Source organism: Lotus japonicus, chromosome 6 (assembly GCF_012489685.1).
Source record: "Lotus japonicus ecotype B-129 chromosome 6, LjGifu_v1.2".
Lineage (NCBI taxonomy): Eukaryota > Viridiplantae > Streptophyta > Magnoliopsida > Fabales > Fabaceae > Lotus > Lotus japonicus.
Window position 1 is genome coordinate 36878153 of NC_080046.1, and position 23006 is coordinate 36901158.

Below are 23006 nucleotides of genomic sequence, written 5' to 3' on the forward strand. Positions count from 1 at the left end.
AACAACCTTCGGTCACAGAATCCCCAAAACTAACACCAATCGGTATTAGAGGTTAGATTTCTTAAACAAAGTGTAATTACAATCGCCTCTCACACAAGGTTTCTCTCTATTGAATAAGCGTTTGAAACAGAACATCAACGCACAAGGTTTAACCAATCGGTCAATACTTGTAGAAAATATTCAGATCATTGAGAGAAGATAACTAAACCAAATTCAAAAGCAAGAAATAATACTTACTAAGAAAAGGATCTCAAGTCTGCATACATGAAGGTTACACCTTAAGATCAACTATGAGGTTTAGCAAAACATAGGGAAATAAAGAAGATATGTCGAGAGGAGAAGAGAATCCCGGCACAAGTGTTCAGATCTCCTACTTATACAAGTGAAAACCAAGTTTCCTAGGTCAAAAGTGATTCCTAGGTCTTCACAACTTCTGGCCCAATAGGGAGTGATTCTTCCGGAACTTCTGGCGTCTGTTTGGCCCATAAGTTGGCCAAATTCTGGATAAACACCAACATGAGAGTTGTAGCCTGTTAAGTCAGCTTTGTGGGCTCTCAAAGTTTTCTCCATTCGGAGTTCTGTAGCCCAAGTTATGCTAACTTTAGTCCAGACTGCTCCAGACTTACAGTTTTAGCGACAGCAGCTTTCAACGGCAATTCTGACCATGTTTGAGTCGGATCTGGGTCTTTGGCTGAACATGAAAGTTGTAGAGCTTCGAGTCAGCTTTCCAACGCCATATCATAAACTCCATTTGGATCTCGGTAGCTCTAGATATTCCTGTTCTATGAAAACGAGTTCAAAATAGCTAAAATGAAAACATTAGACCCTTTTGCAATATAAAATTCAAAATAAGTGTGATCATGGAGAACTAGGCTAAAATATCATAATAATGCATAAGATTACTCTATGAAGCTCAGAATATCATAAATACAATGCATCAAATATGGCTTGATCAAATTCCCCCACACTTATCCTTCTGCACTCCTGGGCAAAACATAACTTGAAAAAGTAGGAAATTCACTTGTGACATTTATTCAAATAAAGAAAACTATAGAACACACTTACCTTTAAGAAATAGAAATATGAGTCATGAGAAAGAGATCGATCACCTTAAAAATTTTGAGAGACAAGTCAATCAAAAGTTTCATTGCTTACATTCCAAACCGCCATGAGTTACAAATTGAATCCAAGTGATACTCTCAACATTCAAGTGTTTGGGTTTGTGTTTAGCAACTCATCATCTCATGAATACCTGCATCTATCATAGGCTTGACAAGATTCTCACATAATGAGATTGAACAAAAGAACACAAAGATCAAAAGGACTTTCCAAGGTTGTAATGGGGCTAGGGTAAAGGAAAGATATATGAAAGATAAACATGGCTAAAACCTTAAGAAAAAATAAGAGCAATGGGGGATAATTTATATTCTGAGCACATTACGCAAGCCCAAGAATAATACTCTCCCCTCTGACTTTTGTCACAACCTTCGACTTTTTTTTTTTTTCCCCACCTGTGAACATTTTTGGGCACCTTCTTCAGATTTCTTTCTCTTGTATGTTTTTTTTTTTTTTTTTTTCATTTTCATTTTTTTTTCAACACGCAAGAGAGTAATAATAACAAGGAAGAAGGTACCATTTTTCACCGCTTCACAACATAGACCGTGCATAAAAGTTTCTCACCCCCACACTTGTTCATGAATCATTCCCAAAACAATTCCAAAGCTCTTAAATTCCATAAGGTAGGGTGTCACTATGGTTTTTCGTTTTAGGCTTGTAATGAGCTAACGCAAAGAATAGGAAATTAGGCTCAAGGGGCTAAACAAAGGTCAATTTGTGCAAGGTCGGCTTTTTAGGCTAGTAGCTCATAGAACAAAAATGCCTTTATCACTTCCATGCATACATTTGAACAATAGAATTCAAAAAGAATTCAACAAGAATCAGGTCAAGTTCTGCAGTGCATGTAATAATGAAAAAATCACACAAGAAAGAAGAGAAATGACAAAGATTAATCCATTCTATTATTTGGCCCAAAACCTCACAAGGTAAATCTCACATGGTAGCACATTTCACATTGAATCCAATACACAATCACAGTGATTCAAAGTGTAAGCAACTTAGTTTCAAAAATATGAATTTTGTAGCACAAAGGTGATCAATTACTCAAAAACACAATATCTCGAAAACTCATTAGAAAAGTGTGCACTATTTTATTACCTAAAAGCAAGAAAACAAAGCAAAAACTTTTTTTTTTATAATGAAAAACATAATTGAAAACAAAAAAAACAAATTAAAAACTACTACTATTAAGGTTTCCCACCCCCACACTGTAATCACACATTGTCCTCAATGTGAGGCACAAATCATGAGATAAATAGACAAGTGTAATAAAAGAGAAGGGATAGGAAAAACCAGGTATCAAGGGAGGACAAGTTCATGGGGGTAGAGTGGAGTTGACAAGGCCACTTCCTCTCCCGCAATCATTGGAGGCTCATAAAAACATTTGAGGCGATGCCCATTCACTTTGAAGCTAGTATCCTCTCCTTCCTTCTTTATGTCTACTGCACCATGTGGGAAAATATTAGTAATAACAAAAGGACCTTCCCACCTAGAACGGAGCTTACCTGGCATAAGTTTAAGGCGGGAGTTGAAGAGCAAGACTTTTCGACCCACAGAGAAATCCTTTCTAGAGATCATTTTGTCATGGAAAACTTTGGTTTTCTCTTTGTAAATCTTTGAACTCTCATATGCCTCCAAACGAAGCTCCTCAAGTTGCTGCAACTCAAGTTTCCTCTGCATTCCAGATTCTTCAAAAGACAAGTTGCAACACTTTGCTGCCCAATAAGAACGATGCTCAATCTCCACCGGAAGGTGGCATGCTCTACCAAAAACAAGTCTAAAAGGGGACATGCCAATGGGAGTTTTGTACGCGGTTCTGTAGGCCCATAGAGCATCATCAAGACGTTTGGCCCAGTCTTTCCTGTTGGGTTGCACCATCTTTTCCAAAATTTGCTTAATCTCCCTGTTAGACACTTCAGCTTGTCCATTTGTTTGAGGATGGTATGCTGTGGAAACTTTGTGAACTACCCCATGCTTCTTGAGCAACGACTCCATGGTTCTGTTGCAAAAGTGTGTTCCTCTATCACTGACTAATGCTCTTGGGACTCCAAACCTGCAAAAGATGTTAGTCCTCACAAATGCTGCAACAACTTTAGAATCATCAGTCCTGGTGGCTATTGCTTCCACCCACTTTGAGACATAATCAACAGCAAGTAATATATAAATGAAACCAAAAGAGTTAGGGAAGGGACCCATAAAATCGATACCCCAAACATCGAAAACCTCACAAAACAACATAGGCTGTTGGGGCATCTCTTTCCTTTTGCTGATGGATCCAGTTCGTTGACATTGCTCACAAGCCTTGGAGAACTCATAAGAGTCCCTAAACAATGTTGGCCAATAAAAGCCACAATCAAGCACTTTCCTAGCCGTTCTTTGGGGTCCAAAATGTCCTCCTGATACATATGCATGACAAAATCTAAGAAAAGAGTTAATTTCATGGTCAGGAATGCATCTTCTAACAATTTGATCACTACAAAATTTCCAAAGATATGGATCATCCCACACATAATGTCTTGCATCGCTTTTTAATTTAGCAATTTGTGCTTTAGATGCCTGCAAAGGTAAAACAGAAGAAGCTAAGAAGTTAGCAATATCAGCAAACCATGGTATGGAATCATGCAATATGAAAAGCTGCTCATGAGGGAAACAATCATTAATGGGAAGAGGGTCTGGATCTCTTTCGATTCTGCTCAAGTGGTCGGCAACCACATTTTCAGCTCCACTTCTATCACGAATTTCAATGTCAAATTCTTGGAGCAGCAACATCCACCTAATTAACCTTGGTTTTGCATCTGGCTTCTTCAAAAGGTACTTTAGAGCTGCATGGTCAGAAAACACCACTACTCTAGAACCTAGCAAATAAGATCTGAATTTGTCTAAAGCAAAAACAATGGCTAAAAGTTCTTTTTCAGTAGTTGTGTAATTAGCTTGTGCAGTGTCCAAAGTTCTAGAAGCATAATAAATGGCATGAGAGACTTTTCCAATTCTTTGTGCAAGGACAGCTCCAACCGCATAATTGGAAGCATCACACATGAGCTCAAAGGGGAGTGTCCAATCTGGTGGTAGAATGACAGGTGTGGTGGTAAGATCCTTCTTTAGAACATCAAAAGCATCCTTGCATTCCTGGCTGAATTTGAATTCTGCCTCTTTTTGCAGCAAGTTGGATAATGGCAATGCAATCTTGCTAAAATCCTTGATGAAGCGCCTGTAAAAACCTGCATGTCCAAGAAAAGAACGAATCTCCCTCACGCATGTGGGGTAAGGCAATTGAGAAATCACATTTATCTTAGCAGGATCTACTTCTATGCCTTTCTTGGAAATTACATGTCCTAAGACTATGCCTTGTTCTACCATAAAATGGCATTTTTCAAAATTCAGAACCAAATCAGTTTCTATGCATCTAGCTAACACCTTATCCAAACTACTCAAACAAGTATCAAAAGATGTACCATAGATAGTAAAATCGTCCATGAAAACCTCTATGCATTCTTCTAGAAAATCAGAGAATATACTTACCATGCATCTTTGAAAAGTTCCAGGTGCATTGCACAATCCAAAAGGCATACGCCTATAAGCAAAAGTGCCAAATGGGCAGGTGAAGGTTGTCTTGTCTTGATCCTCAGGGGCAATGTGAATCTGAAAATATCTTGAAAAACCATCAAGGAAACAGTAATGGGATTTTCCTGCCAAACGCTCCAACATCTGATCAATGAAGGGCAAGGGAAAATGATTGTAACACCCCGATTTCGGTGGCGTCACTTTAGTAACCAAAGAAATAACTTAAGCGGAAAAACGTGAATTATTTTTTTTCGATGATGTAAGTAAAGACAGAAAGAGATGAAACTCTAAAACGAAGATAACAGAACTAATATACAATATGATTACAGCCCCCACTGTAAGTTGTAAACCACGTCACGAGTAAACCTCCAGTGACGGAAAGTAAAAGAGAGTAACGCCCGTAGGCAAAAGTACAAACCAAGGTAAAAATACTGTGTCCGTAACACTAAACCTCAAAATCTGAGAACAAGTTGGCCCAGCGGCCTAAAACAAGACCTCTTAGCCCAACCAACTCTCTGTGATCCCCGTAGAGGAACCACACAAAAAGCTATAGGCGGGAAACTACCCTGTCCCCAAAGAAACAATGACGGTCAGAGCTAAGACTCTACTCCTACACTAATCCCATCTCGAGTAAGTCGCTCGGTGGCCAGCGGGGTCGACCACCCCTGAACCGTAGTCCTCCTGATCAAGCTTCTTCAACCTAGTTTCCCCTGAAGGGTGAACCATCGTGAACCGGTCCGCCATACTCAACTGACAATGGCGTAGTCCGCCCAAACACACACAGAAGACGCGAGGGTCAACTCCAAAGAATTATATAAATATTAAAGCCAGATATATATATGGGATAATAATTATTAGCCTCTCAGGCTTAGAGTTTAGGGATAACATCCTAGGGTTGCATATATCACAATGAATATAAAGATAATAATAAGAATTAGCATGCCTCAAGTAGGATAAACAGGTACCAATCACACTCAGCAACTAAGTCAGCATGTATGTTGCATGAAATGCAATGCTGGGTAACAAAATGCATTCCGGAAGAAGGATGGACACCATCGAGTCAGCCCTAACACCGGCCAAAGTGGGACCATTCCGCTCGGGCGTCTCTTACACCACACAAAAGTAGTCAGATCAGCAGTGAACCCGTAGGTCTGCCATTCCGTCTGCTACTGAGGACCACCGTAGTGTCCTAAATATGGAAATCCGGGTCTTATGACCATTTTGGAATCCACCGAGGTCCGGTAATCCGCCGTGTATTAACCTCAAAATGAGTGCATGAATGCAAGTGATTAGCCAAACAACGTCTCCGACCTCACTCGACACGTCGTCACGTGTTCTAGCTAACTTATTGTCTCTAAAAAACCTACCCTAAGGCAAACGTCGATTCTGCGACAAAATGAATTAATCAAAAGAAGAAGAAGATACTTTGGAACTCATGGTTCCCGGCTAAACTTTAGATAGCCAATCAATAAACTGCTCATCGAGCGAAAAGGTACCGAAGTACTTGGAAACTTATAGTCTCCGGCTAAACTTTAGATAGCCAAACATTAAACTGCTCATCGAGCGAAAAGAGTATAAGCATACTCGGAAACTTGTAAGTTTCCTCAAGACTTGGACTCGACGACACTTCTCATATTTCCCAAACTAATATTCAGGCTCTAAGCTCTTATCTAAGGGTATCATTATTGTTCAAAGGATTTAGAAGTTGATTAATGTCTTATGAGTTTTCCGTGATAAAATAGTTTTCATTTTAATCTTATAATACTTCCTAAGAGTTTTTAGAGATCCCATAATCTCAAATAATTCCCTGAGAAGGTCTCGATCCATTAAAACATAACAAGGTCCGAACTCCGTTCGTCCTTTAAAACTCTCTCAAAATCTCATAAAAATTCGGCATGACTTGCCCGTAATCCTCACTTTCCAGAAACATAGGCACGAGTGGAATAGCATCAATGAAACAGCTCAACCAATAGGCATAAACAGCATATTCCAACACATCCTAAGTTAACCATGTAGCACATAGCATGTGAATCATTTAGCACACAATATCATGGCATCAAGTACTCAACAAGTTCGGCCGAAGCCTCAGAAATCATTTCAGACATTTAGCAATTAGGTGCATAACACATAAATCAAGTCGAATTTCATCGACACCTAAAGCATTATCTAGTAATTCAGAGAGTAGCCCTCACCTGTAACTCCTCCAGCGTTTTCCTCACAACCTCCTTCACGTTCCTCGCCTTGATCTCCAGGAAACTCCTCAAAAGAACCTTAAGCCAAATCACAGAAATCAACACATTGAGTCAGAAACTCAGCAAGCAATAAGTCCTAGGGTTACACGGTACATTACAAACTCTGTGGTACGACAATCTAACGCGTTAAGACAAGTTTTCGAAAAAGTCGGATTTCCTTCCCCCTTGGTATAGCTCTCGGCCACTTTCCTTAATTGGGAGGGTCGATTTTTCTTCGATCAAACTTGGTTCCTAGGTTAACATAAGCCGTAACTAAGACGGTTCTAAGCTCGGAAAAATTTTCGGATCGAAAACTGATATAGGGGTAGTTTGGTCATTATTTTTAGCTCAGAATTTCAAAATTGGATTTTTGAAAAACAAATTGGATGGGGACGTCCACAACGACGTTTATGACGACAAATCCTACTAGCACTAAGCCAAGTCGATAGATTAGAGCGTAAAGGTTGCGACTTTGGCGAAAAATGGGTATTTAGGGTAGAAATTGATCCCGGCGGCATTTCGTCGACATTTGACAAAATCTAATCCGCAGAACACGCTCAGGAGCATGCAGGGAAGAAGTTTAGACGCTGAAATCAACTGATTTGAACAGTTTTTCAAAAACCTCAAAATTTTGAACTCAGAAAGTCGCAGGAGAAATGGACAGAAACGACGATTCGAAGGAGAGTATAGATTACCTACCTCGAGGTCTTCGATTAGTGACGAACGGTGAAGCAAACGGGCAAGAATCGACGAAGATCCGGATCTCTCTCTCTCTCTAGAAACTCGCGGCTTTGGGGGGTGGGGAAAATGGGTTTTGTGAAAAAAATCTAATTTTTCAACTATTTATAGGTTTTGGAAAAAACGGAAAAATGATTTTTTTGCGATTCCGATTTTTCCTGCGCGTTCCTCTGCGCATTCTAAGATAGGTTCTGGCGACAGAATTCCAGAACTCAAAATAGAATTCTTGGAATTAAACCAAAAGATCCAAAATCGGCATAAGTCGGTGTAAGTCGGTTTATCCCGAAAAACTACTTTTTGCAGTGATCGTCGGATGAGAAAACTTCCTTCTGAAGAAAGATTAGGAATGATGAGAGATGTAGGAGAACGCGGGTGGAATCTTCGTTTGAGTTTCCGGATAGAAAAAGTCTTCATCGTCTGTCGATCTTAGGTTTTCCGAACTATCAGGGATTCCGTTTCGGCAAACTTCCGAGAATTGGAATTTGACGTTCGTACATTCCAGGATTTCGCATCGAAATGGTTGTTTAAGGACGGAAAAGAGAAGTTCTAACATTTCTCTGAGGATTTTTGGAATTAGTTTCCATCGTGTCCTAAAGCGTAAATTAACTATTCACTAATACCTTTGACCTAGGATTAAGCGTATGTTAGTCGTGCTATAACTCTTTCGGTTTTTCGATAAATTCTTGGACTTTTCCTGAACCTTTTTCCTTCCCAAATTTATCTTAATCAAATAACTCTTTTATTTTATTCACTTATCCAAAGCGTTAAAACTTGGGCCTTACATTACTACCCTCCAAAAAGAAAGTTTCGACCTCGAAACTTAAGGGTCAGTAAAAAGTTCTGGGTACTGTTCCTTGATCTTTTCCTTCAGCTCCCACGTCGCATCGCCGGTGTCCTTGTTCCAAATAACCTTCACTAACTCGATCTCTTTTCCCCTCAACTGCTTTATCCTTGTGTCACCAATGCTGATTGGCGGTGTCTCGCAAGACAAGTTATCCTTCAACTCAATGTCATCCAGCTCGATGACGTGCGTCGGATCAGAAATATACTTCCGCAGTTGTGACACATGGAATACATCGTGAATGTTTGATAGAAAAGGCGGTAGTGCGATCTGATAAACTACCGGTCCTACACGACGAGTAATCTGATAAGGTCCAATGAACTTTGGCGTCAGCTTTCTTGACTTGATTGCTCGACCAACTCCTGTAGTCTGGGTAACTCGCAGAAACACATGATCTCCTTCTTCGAATTCCAGGGTTCTGCGCCTTTGATCTGCATAGCTCTTCTGTCTACTCTGAGAAGCCTTCATCTTCTCTCTGATCTGTTTAATCTTCTCAGTTGTCTGTTGCAGAAGTTCCGGTCCTACTAACAAATTCTCTCCATCTTGATACCAACATAAAGGTGTTCTACACTTGCGGCCATACAAAGCCTCATACGGTGCCATGCCTATGGTCGTATGAAAACTGTTGTTGTATGTGAACTCAATCAGTGGCAATAGGGTATCCCAACTGCCCTTGTTGTCTAACACGCAAGCTCGTAGCAAATCTTCCAATGATTGGATAGTTCTCTCAGTTTGCCCATCAGTCTGTGGATGATAAGCAGAACTTAATCTCAGCCTCGTTCCCAAAGCATTATGAAGAGCTCCCCACAAATGTGAAGTAAACTTCGGGTCTCTATCGGAAACGATACTTGTTGGCACTCCATGACGTCGCACAATCTCAGCTATATAAATCTCTGATAGCTTATCCACGTTGTACGTAGTTCTCACAGGTATGAAATGAGCTGACTTAGTCAATCGGTCCACGATTACCCAAATCGAATCATATCCCCTTTGAGTTCTTGGCAACGCCACGACAAAATCCATCGATATGCTATCCCATTTCCATTGAGGTACATCCAAACTTTGTAGCATACCCGAAGATTTCTGATGTTCCACCTTCGCCTTTTGACAGATTAAACATGCAGCTACATATTCTGCCACTTGTCTCTTCATCCCTGGCCACCAAAATTCACCTTCAAGTCCTGATACATCTTTTTCATTCCAGGGTGAATGCTCAACTTGCTTTTGTGACCTTCGTCCATAATCAACCTCCTTAAGTCAGGGTTGTTAGGTACGCACACTCTATCCTTGCATCGCAGGATATTGTCACTCCCTACCTTGAATTCCGGGTCCTTACCCTGAATTACTAAATTCTTATTTTCCGAGTAAAAATTCATCTTGTAACTGTTGGTCTCGGATTTCTTCCATCAATCCATTGGTGATCTTGATCGTCCCAAACTTCAGTTCTCCCTCAGATGCTCTCACATCTAAGCTCAAATCTCAAAATTGTTCCAGCAGTTGCAGCTCCTTAACCATCATTGATGAGATATGCATCTTCCTGCTCAATGCATCAGTAACGACATTAGCCTTTCCAGGATGGTATTGTAAGGTAAAATCGTAATCCTTGAGAAATTCCATCCAGCGTCGTTGTCTCATGTTCAACTCCTTCTGGTCAAACAAGTACTTTAAGCTCTATGTCGTCCTGCTCGACCACTCGTGTCGGTTCTATGTTGGAAATAACATTGGTTGACGCTACGTGCAATTGCACAACCTTAACCACTTGATCCTTTACTTTTGTTCGTCCAAAAATTCTGCTTAAACTCAGTACACCTCTGGCATTCCAGAGTGAATGTTCAACCTGTCCTCGTGATCTCCACTCATGATTCAAAACTTAACTCGGTCGCTCTATAACTCATAGACGAACTATTCCCTTGGAATCTACTAGTCCATTAACGTCGATTCCAACTTCGTAACTATCCCCATTCGCACCATGAAATCAATCTTCTACTTAGTCATCACTCAAAGTAAAACTCGACGTGAGTCTTAATACCTTGTGCATCGCTAGACCCAGTCCCCTTTTAACCTCCATTCATCAGCACTTATAAGCTAATCATCATCTTAATATCTTACAATCCATTATTGTCATCTCCCCTTTTTTGAGACTTCCCTTACTCGAACCATAAAACCAACCTTCACTTATTCACAACCCACTTTACAATTACCTAAAATCCTTAACACTTCCCCCAAATCCGAACTTATTCCCTAGAAGATCAAACCATAGCTGTACCTCAGGAAACTTAACTAGTCATTTTATCATCCGATCCCTCAACATTCGGAGGTTTAACTACAATCATTAATGCCAACACCACTAAATCTCTGATTCGAACATGATTTTCACCTCCCAAGGTCAATCTTAACCCTTAAATCCTCACTTAACTTAGTGAAATTCACTTGCTAACCCCAGCATGCAATATCGGAATCCATAACAAAGTTCCATTCACTCTTAGACTCTAAGAAATTTGTCCACCTATAACAACCTCAAGTATTTATCTTAATACTAACTCTTTATTTCCGTAACTAGATCGCCCTCCCATCAATCCGATACTTAGTCTCTCGATCAAAACCCAACAAACCTTGAGTCCTACGCACTTAAGACAAGAATTCATAGACTTAAAACCTAAACTTTCACCACGTTTGGACCTCAAATGTCCTTTAATTCTTCAATACTTCTTAAATGAATATCCATTTCTTAAACTATAACTCCTCCCCAAAGGAGATCAACTACTTAACAAGAACTTTACTTCCCAACTCAACTAATCCTCGATCCAATCAAATTAATCTTACCAATCCATCTATCAAAGTCCATTGCCAGTTCTGATTCCGAATATCACCCCCTCAATATTAAGTTGATCAGGCCTAATACATCGAAGGTGAAGATTTAGAAAAACCCACTGGAACAGTCGATGAGTTCCTAACATCCAGCAGTCACAAAGATCTTGATATTAAATCCTCAATGATGCCGCTACGGAACTACACGCTCTCGACATCATACATATACTATCCATACAGAATCTCCCTGAGATTCATCCTTCAGCTTCTAGCTTCTTGTTAAACGCATCGGTGCAAAACTACTCTCTAGGCTTAACGTGTTATTCTAAACCTCGTGTAACTTCTATAGTTTAAACACGAGCAACGGTCAAATAAAGTATTATTAGGCGTAATAACTATAAAGTCAAAGCTCGACAGTAAGGGCAAGTTAGGTGTGTTGCACGTTCTACGAGAGTAATGAAGCGTATTATACTAGAATGAGAAAGAATAGTTAGAAGGTTACCATCGTTTGTGCGCTCTCCTCTGACTAGTCGACCAGCTCCCTCGCCGCACGAGATATAGACTCCTCCCCGTGCAGCAGGATGTCTTCCTCTTACCGTAGGCACAGATGGCTCAACCCTGGTTACATTGCAATCCTTGGCTTGATGCCCCGGGCGATTGCAGTTGAAACATAGAGGTCTCCCGTCTGGACACTTGTTAGAGTGGTGCCCCACCTTCTTGCACCTGTAACACGTTACTTGCTTCCTCGCCCCTTTAGATTTGGCAGGAAGTTTACCCTTCATCTTGTTGTCAGACGGTCCCGCTTGGAACGTCCTACAGTTCACGGCCAAATGTCCACGTTGTTTGCACTTGAAGCATTGTGGTCTAGTCACTGAGCACTGAAAGGCGTAGTGTCCAAGCTTTCCACAACGGAAACATGACACAGCCTCCTGGCCAATAGTTGTGGTCGTCGACTTGCGTGATCCTGGAATAGGGTCTCTTCCCTCAGGATGCTGGTATGGCTTCCACCGTCGGTGCTCCTGAGAACCTGATCTCACTGGTCCTCCAGTTCCAGCTCGGTCCAATCCACTATGCTGGTACTTGGACGCCTGGATTAGCGGTTGAGGTTGCTCACGTGCCGCCTCCTCAGCGCGTCTGTAAGCGTCCTCAGCAGCCTGATTCATCATTGCCTCAATCATGGTAGCTATTGCCTTCGCCATACGGTCAGGGCTTACCATCCTATGTTTAGTCAAACAAACAATTAGTACTCATCATAAGATAGCATCTAACATACTATACAATATGATTAAGCAATAACTTCAATCAATTCTAAGCGACAAATCGCTTGCAGACAATCAATTTTTACTCTTTACAGAGTCACACAACCTAGCACAGAAGACCTATTCCCCAAAGACTCCCGAAAGACTCGACAAGCTCTGATACCACAATGTAACACCCCGATTTCGGTGGCGTCACTTTAGTAACCAAAGAAATAACTTAAGCGGAAAAACGTGAATTATTTTTTTTCGATGATGTAAGTAAAGACAGAAAGAGATGAAACTCTAAAACGAAGATAACAGAACTAATATACAATATGATTACAGCCCCCACTGTAAGTTGTAAACCACGTCACGAGTAAACCTCCAGTGACGGAAAGTAAAAGAGAGTAACGCCCGTAGGCAAAAGTACAAACCAAGGTAAAAATACTGTGTCCGTAACACTAAACCTCAAAATCTGAGAACAAGTTGGCCCAGCGGCCTAAAACAAGACCTCTTAGCCCAACCAACTCTCTGTGATCCCCGTAGAGGAACCACACAAAAAGCTATAGGCGGGAAACTACCCTGTCCCCAAAGAAACAATGACGGTCAGAGCTAAGACTCTACTCCTACACTAATCCCATCTCGAGTAAGTCGCTCGGTGGCCAGCGGGGTCGACCACCCCTGAACCGTAGTCCTCCTGATCAAGCTTCTTCAACCTAGTTTCCCCTGAAGGGTGAACCATCGTGAACCGGTCCGCCATACTCAACTGACAATGGCGTAGTCCGCCCAAACACACACAGAAGACGCGAGGGTCAACTCCAAAGAATTATATAAATATTAAAGCCAGATATATATATGGGATAATAATTATTAGCCTCTCAGGCTTAGAGTTTAGGGATAACATCCTAGGGTTGCATATATCACAATGAATATAAAGATAATAATAAGAATTAGCATGCCTCAAGTAGGATAAACAGGTACCAATCACACTCAGCAACTAAGTCAGCATGTATGTTGCATGAAATGCAATGCTGGGTAACAAAATGCATTCCGGAAGAAGGATGGACACCATCGAGTCAGCCCTAACACCGGCCAAAGTGGGACCATTCCGCTCGGGCGTCTCTTACACCACACAAAAGTAGTCAGATCAGCAGTGAACCCGTAGGTCTGCCATTCCGTCTGCTACTGAGGACCACCGTAGTGTCCTAAATATGGAAATCCGGGTCTTATGACCATTTTGGAATCCACCGAGGTCCGGTAATCCGCCGTGTATTAACCTCAAAATGAGTGCATGAATGCAAGTGATTAGCCAAACAACGTCTCCGACCTCACTCGACACGTCGTCACGTGTTCTAGCTAACTTATTGTCTCTAAAAAACCTACCCTAAGGCAAACGTCGATTCTGCGACAAAATGAATTAATCAAAAGAAGAAGAAGATACTTTGGAACTCATGGTTCCCGGCTAAACTTTAGATAGCCAATCAATAAACTGCTCATCGAGCGAAAAGGTACCGAAGTACTTGGAAACTTATAGTCTCCGGCTAAACTTTAGATAGCCAAACATTAAACTGCTCATCGAGCGAAAAGAGTATAAGCATACTCGGAAACTTGTAAGTTTCCTCAAGACTTGGACTCGACGACACTTCTCATATTTCCCAAACTAATATTCAGGCTCTAAGCTCTTATCTAAGGGTATCATTATTGTTCAAAGGATTTAGAAGTTGATTAATGTCTTATGAGTTTTCCGTGATAAAATAGTTTTCATTTTAATCTTATAATACTTCCTAAGAGTTTTTAGAGATCCCATAATCTCAAATAATTCCCTGAGAAGGTCTCGATCCATTAAAACATAACAAGGTCCGAACTCCGTTCGTCCTTTAAAACTCTCTCAAAATCTCATAAAAATTCGGCATGACTTGCCCGTAATCCTCACTTTCCAGAAACATAGGCACGAGTGGAATAGCATCAATGAAACAGCTCAACCAATAGGCATAAACAGCATATTCCAACACATCCTAAGTTAACCATGTAGCACATAGCATGTGAATCATTTAGCACACAATATCATGGCATCAAGTACTCAACAAGTTCGGCCGAAGCCTCAGAAATCATTTCAGACATTTAGCAATTAGGTGCATAACACATAAATCAAGTCGAATTTCATCGACACCTAAAGCATTATCTAGTAATTCAGAGAGTAGCCCTCACCTGTAACTCCTCCAGCGTTTTCCTCACAACCTCCTTCACGTTCCTCGCCTTGATCTCCAGGAAACTCCTCAAAAGAACCTTAAGCCAAATCACAGAAATCAACACATTGAGTCAGAAACTCAGCAAGCAATAAGTCCTAGGGTTACACGGTACATTACAAACTCTGTGGTACGACAATCTAACGCGTTAAGACAAGTTTTCGAAAAAGTCGGATTTCCTTCCCCCTTGGTATAGCTCTCGGCCACTTTCCTTAATTGGGAGGGTCGATTTTTCTTCGATCAAACTTGGTTCCTAGGTTAACATAAGCCGTAACTAAGACGGTTCTAAGCTCGGAAAAATTTTCGGATCGAAAACTGATATAGGGGTAGTTTGGTCATTATTTTTAGCTCAGAATTTCAAAATTGGATTTTTGAAAAACAAATTGGATGGGGACGTCCACAACGACGTTTATGACGACAAATCCTACTAGCACTAAGCCAAGTCGATAGATTAGAGCGTAAAGGTTGCGACTTTGGCGAAAAATGGGTATTTAGGGTAGAAATTGATCCCGGCGGCATTTCGTCGACATTTGACAAAATCTAATCCGCAGAACACGCTCAGGAGCATGCAGGGAAGAAGTTTAGACGCTGAAATCAACTGATTTGAACAGTTTTTCAAAAACCTCAAAATTTTGAACTCAGAAAGTCGCAGGAGAAATGGACAGAAACGACGATTCGAAGGAGAGTATAGATTACCTACCTCGAGGTCTTCGATTAGTGACGAACGGTGAAGCAAACGGGCAAGAATCGACGAAGATCCGGATCTCTCTCTCTCTCTAGAAACTCGCGGCTTTGGGGGGTGGGGAAAATGGGTTTTGTGAAAAAAATCTAATTTTTCAACTATTTATAGGTTTTGGAAAAAACGGAAAAATGATTTTTTTGCGATTCCGATTTTTCCTGCGCGTTCCTCTGCGCATTCTAAGATAGGTTCTGGCGACAGAATTCCAGAACTCAAAATAGAATTCTTGGAATTAAACCAAAAGATCCAAAATCGGCATAAGTCGGTGTAAGTCGGTTTATCCCGAAAAACTACTTTTTGCAGTGATCGTCGGATGAGAAAACTTCCTTCTGAAGAAAGATTAGGAATGATGAGAGATGTAGGAGAACGCGGGTGGAATCTTCGTTTGAGTTTCCGGATAGAAAAAGTCTTCATCGTCTGTCGATCTTAGGTTTTCCGAACTATCAGGGATTCCGTTTCGGCAAACTTCCGAGAATTGGAATTTGACGTTCGTACATTCCAGGATTTCGCATCGAAATGGTTGTTTAAGGACGGAAAAGAGAAGTTCTAACATTTCTCTGAGGATTTTTGGAATTAGTTTCCATCGTGTCCTAAAGCGTAAATTAACTATTCACTAATACCTTTGACCTAGGATTAAGCGTATGTTAGTCGTGCTATAACTCTTTCGGTTTTTCGATAAATTCTTGGACTTTTCCTGAACCTTTTTCCTTCCCAAATTTATCTTAATCAAATAACTCTTTTATTTTATTCACTTATCCAAAGCGTTAAAACTTGGGCCTTACAATGATCTTTTCTGGTTGCTTGGTTCAGCTTCCTGTAATCAATGCACACTCTCCAGCTATTCTGCACTCTTGTGGGAATTAGCTCATTGTTCTCATTTTTCACCACTGTAATTCCACTCTTCTTGGGCACAACTTGCACTGGACTCACCCATTTGCTATCGGAAATTGGATAAATTATTCCAGCTTGCAGAAGCTTTGTGATCTCTTTCTTTACCACGTCCAAAATTACTGGGTTGAGTCTTCTTTGGGGCTGCCTCACTGGTTTAACATCATCCTCCATCAGAATCCTATGCATGCATGTAGTTGGGCTGATACCAGGAAGATCTGCTAAAGTCCAACCAATTGCCTTCTTATGTTTCTTCAATACTTCCAGCAACCTTGCTTCATTATCTTGGGGCAGATTGTTTGCTATTATAACTGGGAGTTTTTCACGGTCTGCCAAGTACACATATTTTAAATTTTCAGGAAGAGGCTTCAGCTCCAATCCAGGGGGTTGCTCCACAGAAGGAAGCAATTTCGTGGTAGGTGCCACTTCTAGAGAGTGAATTTCTTCAGTACCTGTATAATCTGCAAGCTTATTGTCCCCAGGTTCATCAAACATGTCAAAAGCATCAGCAAGGTTAAGAGAATCAGAAGTAAGATATTCATGAGAAAACTCATTAACCAAATCAGACATCAAACCAATGTGGAAAACAAAATGTTGTTCCATTGGGTACTTCATTGCTTCAAATATATTAAACCTTACTGAGCAGTCACCAAATTCCATAGATAATGTGCCAGCATACACATCTATCTTTGTTCTTGCAGTTTTGAGGAAAGGTCTTCCTAAAATTAAAGGACCCGCATTGTTTGGAGACTCTTCTGCCATATCAAGAATGTAGAAATCAGCAGGAAATATCAAGGTGTTCACTTTCACGAGCACATCTTCTATCAAACCCTTGGGATATGCACTACTTCTGTTTGCCAGTTGAATCACAACTCCTGTAGGCTTAAGAGGACCAAGACCAAGTGATTTAAATATAGACAGAGGCATAACATTTATGGAAGCTCCTAAGTCTATCATGGCATCATCAAATTCAAATTTTCCTATTGTGCATGGGATAGAGAATGTACCTGGATCCTTACATTTAGGAGGCAAGGCTTGATGTTGGTGGATGAGGGCAGAAACATTCTGACAATTTTTGTCAGTTTCTTTCAATCTGCGCTTGTGAGTGCACAAGTCCTTCAGAAACTTTGCATATTTTGGAATCTGCTTTATCACCTCCAAAAGTGGAATGTTGATCTCTACTTTTCTGAATATTTCCATTATCTCATTCTTTTCCTTTTCCAGCATGTTCATCTTTTTCTGCTTCGCAACTCTTTGAGGAAAAGGGGGAGGGACAACAAATCTAGCTTCAGGATTAGGATCAGGAAGTGCATCACTTGTAGAATCAACTCTAGGTACAGTAACATCAGGGGTTGTTGAATCATCTTCATCGGAATCATCTTCAACGACAACATTATTACCTGCAGGAAAGTTAGTTGTTTTTCCAGAACGTAAAGTGATAGCACTTACATTGCTTGTATTTGCACTATTAGGGTTGATTTCTGGTTGTGCAGGAAGCTTTCCAGAACCTTGTGCTTGTAACTGATTGACTGTAGATGCAAGTTGGCCAAGCATTTTCTCCATGTTCTGAATGGAAGTAGCATTTTGTCGGACAAGGTCCTCAAGTGAAAACTTAGCTGGAGGTTGCACTGCTTGCTGAAACTGTTGTTGTTGAGGCCTGTTTTGCTGCTGCTGATATGGGGGTTGGAATGATTGCTGCTGTTGATTACCATATCTGAGATTTGGATGATCCTTCCAGCCAGGATTGTAAGTGTTAGAGAAAGGATCATATTTTTGTTGTCTGTATTGTTGTACTCTAGTGAAAACTCCATTGACCACGGCTTGTTGTTCGTCCTCTCGAAGGGTAGGACATGCATCAGTGGGATGCTCAGGTGAAGTGCAGATACCGCAGACGACAGCAGTGCGCTGAGGCGTGGGAACAGGTGCACATTGGTTCTGATTCAAGGCAATCTGTCTAATCATAGATTGCAAATCATCCAATTTGTTTGTAATGAGGCTATCTGTTGTACCAGCAATGCGAATCTCGTTCACAGCCTTGGTTTGCGAAATTACACGAGTGCCAAATTGTTGAGAGTTGGCTGCCACTGTCTCAATCAAATTCCTCGCAGCAGCGGGTGTTTTGTTAAATAATGCTCCTCCAGAGGCTGAATCAATCATGTTCCGATCCATAGGTAGCAGTCCTTCATAGAAGTATTGGATCAGAAGTTGATCGCTAATTTGATGATGGGGGCAACTGCCACAAAGCTTCTTGAACCGCTCCCAATACTCATAGAGTGTCTCTCCTGTAATCTGTCGGATGCCACATATGTCCTTCCTTATAGATGCAGTTCGAGATGCAGGGAAGAATTTTTCCAAGAAAGCCCTCTTCAGATCATTCCAGCATGTGACAGATGTTGGTGATAGAGAGTATAGCCAATCCTTAGCAGCACTCTGCAAAGAGAAAGAAAAAGCTCGGAGTTTGATCGCCTCCTCTGTAACTCCTTGGGGTTTCATGTTCGTGCATACGATATGAAACTCCAGCAAGTGCTTGTGCGGATCCTCACCTGCTAAACCATGAAACTTGGGCAAAAGATTTATTAGTCCAGGTTTAAGTTCAAAAGCAATAGTTTCTACAGTAGGAAATTCGAGGCACAAAGCTTGGTAATTAACATCAGGAGATGAAAGCTCCTCCAGTGTCCTTTCTTGATCTGCCATAGTGGTCTCGTTCCTTGCTTCAAACGTGTCATACAAGAAAAAGGAAACACAAAAGGATAATGAAACCAAATAAAAAGATAACTATTTTTTTTATATTTTTTTAATTTAAAAGGATGCTAAAACGAACAGATGATATGATAAGATTAAATATATAGAGATAATATATGTATTGGAAGTAAAACAAGATGCAAAAATAAACAAGATACTAAACAATATATATTTTTTTTTAATATAACGAAGTAAACTAAAGAAAGATAACAGTTATTTTTTTTTTTATTTTTTTTTAGGAAAGATAATGAACTATAATAATAAATATGCTTCGGAAAGTTGGAAACAAAATATGGAGATAGTGATATGATACGGAGAAGATATGGAATTAGAATAAGATATGGAATTAGAAAAAAAAAACGAGAAGAAAGAAAGAAAATTCTCTAAAACTGTGTATAATCACTGTAGTCTCCGGAAACGGCGCCAATTTGACGAACGCACTGTCGCGGGTGCGTGTCAAAGTAATCCTGCAATAAAATAAATTAATGCAGTACAAGGTAAAATCACCAGGATCGTTCTCACCAGGACTCAAATGAGTATCAACAGAATTTAGAGGTAAAAGCGATTAAAAGGGGGTTTGGTTGTTTGTTCGCAAAATAGTAATAGGAAAGCAAGAAGAAGAAAGCGTCAATCCTAAGGAAATAACCATTCAAACTGCAGCTGACAATCATTGATCATAATATATTTTAGATATTAATTCATTACTTAATGATTTCTTGGGTTGAATTTCAACTCACAATCGTGAGTTAATAATCCAGATTCTCTACTAGACAATCGTCTAGAATTCGATTGATTCAAGTTAAAAAGTGGCGATCGCCCCTTTAAAGTACAAGAACAACCTTCGGTCATAGAATCCCCAAAACTAACACCAATCGGTATTAGAGGTTAGATTTCTTAAACAAAGTGTAATTACAATCGCCTCTCACACAAGGTTTCTCTCTATTAAATAAGCGTTTGAAACAGAACATCAACGCACAAGGTTTAACCAATCGGCCAATACTTGTAGAAAATATTCAGATCATTGAGAGAAGATAACTAAACCAAATTCAAAAGCAAGAAATAATACTTACTAAGAAAAGGATCTCAAGTCTGCATACATGAAGGTTACACCTTAAGATCAACTATGAGGTTTAGCAAAACATAGGGAAATAAAGAAGATATGTCGAGAGGAGAAGAGAATCCCGGCACAAGTGTTCAGATCTCCTACTTATACAAGTGAAAACCAAGTTTCCTAGGTCAAAAGTGATTCCTAGGTCTTCACAACTTCTGGCCCAATAGGGAGTGATTCTTCCGGAACTTCTGGCGTCTGTTTGGCCCCTAAGTTGGCCAAATTCTGGATAAACACCAACATGAGAGTTGTAGCCTGTTAAGTCAGCTTTGTGGGCTCTCAAAGTTTTCTCCATTCGGAGTTCTGTAGCCCAAGTTATGCTAACTTTAGTCCAGACTGCTCCAGACTTACAGTTTTAGCGACAGCAGCTTTCAACGGCAATTCTGACCATGTTTGAGTCGGATCCGGGTCTTTGGCTGAACATGAAAGTTGTAGAGCTTCGAGTCAGCTTTCCAACGCCATATCATAAACTCCATTTGGATCTCGGTAGTTCTAGATATTCCTGTTCTATGAAAACGAGTTCAAAATAGCTAAAATGAAAACATTAGACCCTTTTGCAATATAAAATTCAAAATAAGGGAGATCATGGAGAACTAGGCTAAAATATCATAATAATGCATAAGATTACTCTATGAAGCTCAGAATATCATAAATACAATGCATCAAATATGGCTTGATCACTCAGCATCACCGAGCAGTAGATAAGTTGCCATACCCAACTTGGCACCCTCAGCAGTTTGCAAAACGCCAAATATCTTCTCAATCTCCTGAATCCAGAGATCCGCTTTGTCCAGGTCAGTACCACCCGAGAACTTTGGTGGATCTTGCCTCCTGAAGTCATTGAGGCCCTTGTTTTTGTCGAGAGTTACCTCTCTCTGACGTTGATGTTGTTCACGTGCCTCCTCAGCAGCACGCCTCATAGCACTATCATTCGCCTGTGCCGTCACAGCTTGGGCCATAGTGGCCATCATCTCCGCTAACTGATTATTATTCACCATGTTCTGTTGAGTGAAACAAACAGTTAGTACTTATCATAAGATAGCATCTAGCAAACTATACAATATGATTAAGCAATAACTTCAATCAATTCTAAGCGAAAAATCGCTTGCAGACAATCAATTTTCACTCTTTGCAGAGTCACACAACCTAGCACAGAAGACCTATTCCCCAACAACACCCGAAAGACTCGACCGTGCTCTGATACCACAATGTAACACCCCGGTTTCGGTGGCGTCACTTTAGTAACCAAAAATAAACTTAATGCGGAAAAACGTGAATATTTTTTTTTCGATAATAATAAAGACAAGACTGAATTAAATAAAACCCAAATGCAAAATCAACAGAACTAATATACAATATATACAACAGCCCCTGCTGTAAGTAGCTAGCCTCGTCACGAGTAGACCTCCAGTGACGGGTAATAAGAAGAGTAGCGCCCGTAGGCAATATGTACAAACCAAATATAAAGGTGAAGTGTCCGCAACACCATCCCTCAAAACTGAGAATAAGCTGGCCCATCGGCCTGAAAAGACCTCCTAAGTCCAACCAACTCTCTGTGATTCCCGTAAAGAAACCACATAAAAAGCTATAGGCGGAACTACCCTGTCCCCAAAGAAACAAATAATGGTCAGAGCTAAGACTCTACTCCTACACTAATCCTATCTCGAGGAGCTCACACCAGCACTAAACCTACGTGCTAGCATGATCGTCGTCTGAATCAGAATCCAGAACGACCAAGTCTACAAACACTATCCGTCCTCCTCTCGCGACCGCGATGCGCTCCTGTTCCAGCATCCCAACCCTAGTTCCCCCCGAAGGGTGAACCGTCGTGAACCAGCCCGCCAAAGACATCTGACAAAGGGCGTAGTCCGCCAAAGCACACACAGAAGACGCGAGGGTCAACTCCAAAGAATTATGTAAATAATAGCACGGATAGATACAGATAATAGAATAGCCACTTAGGCTAGGGATAACATCCTAGGGTTGCATATTCCACCATAAATGTAACGAAAGTAATAACAAATAGCATGCATCAGATAAGATTAACAATTATCAATCACACTCAACAACTAGGTCAGTATGCATGTTGCATGAATGCAGGATGATTAGTCAAACAACGTCTCCGAATCTCACTCGACACGTCGCCACGTGTTCTAGCTAAGTTAAAGTCTCTAAAAGCTTACCCTAAGGTAACAGTCGATTCTGCGACAAAAGACACTTCTCTACAACAACACAAAACTCATGATGATCTCCAAATCATCCGACTCATCTCAATCCGATGGTCAAAACTGCTCAACGAGCAAGAGTATCAACATACTCGGAAACTATCCCCCAGATAGCCCAACAACACAGTTGCTCCAACAGCACAAGAGTATCAACATACTCAAAACTTCTCAACTTTCTCAACACTTGGATCCGACGACACTTCTCGTTTTCCAAAACTAAGATTTGCATCCAAAGCTTCCTTTCGAGTTTATTATCATTAATTGAAGATTTAGAGGTTGTTTAGTGTCTTATGAGTTTTCTTTACAAAATAGTATCCTTTTAGTCTTATCGCAAATCCTATCAGTTCTCGGGATCTCCTAATCCCCAAATGACACCAGAGAATGTCTCGATCCATACAACACTACAACAAGGCCCGAATCTCATTCGTCCTATCAAACTGTCTCCAAAACTCTCAAAATAAAATCGGCATGACCTGCCCGCTATTCTCACTACTCAGAATCTCAGATTTCATTGCAAAAGCATAA

At 40.6% G+C, this 23006-nt stretch overlaps 1 protein-coding gene across 1 annotated transcript; it reads right to left on the bottom strand.

Moving 5' to 3' along the window:
* Positions 1-2411: 2411 nt before the first annotated feature.
* On the bottom strand, positions 2412-19100 carry LOC130725250 (uncharacterized). The gene is made up of 4 exons (XM_057576495.1): positions 16307-19100; positions 4531-4850; positions 3551-4431; positions 2412-3415 (listed from the first exon to the last, which is right to left on the bottom strand). Exons 1-4 carry the CDS (start codon positions 19098-19100, stop codon positions 2416-2418), a joined length of 4995 nt encoding a protein of 1664 aa, XP_057432478.1. The 3' UTR covers positions 2412-2415.
* Positions 19101-23006: the final 3906 nt, after the last annotated feature.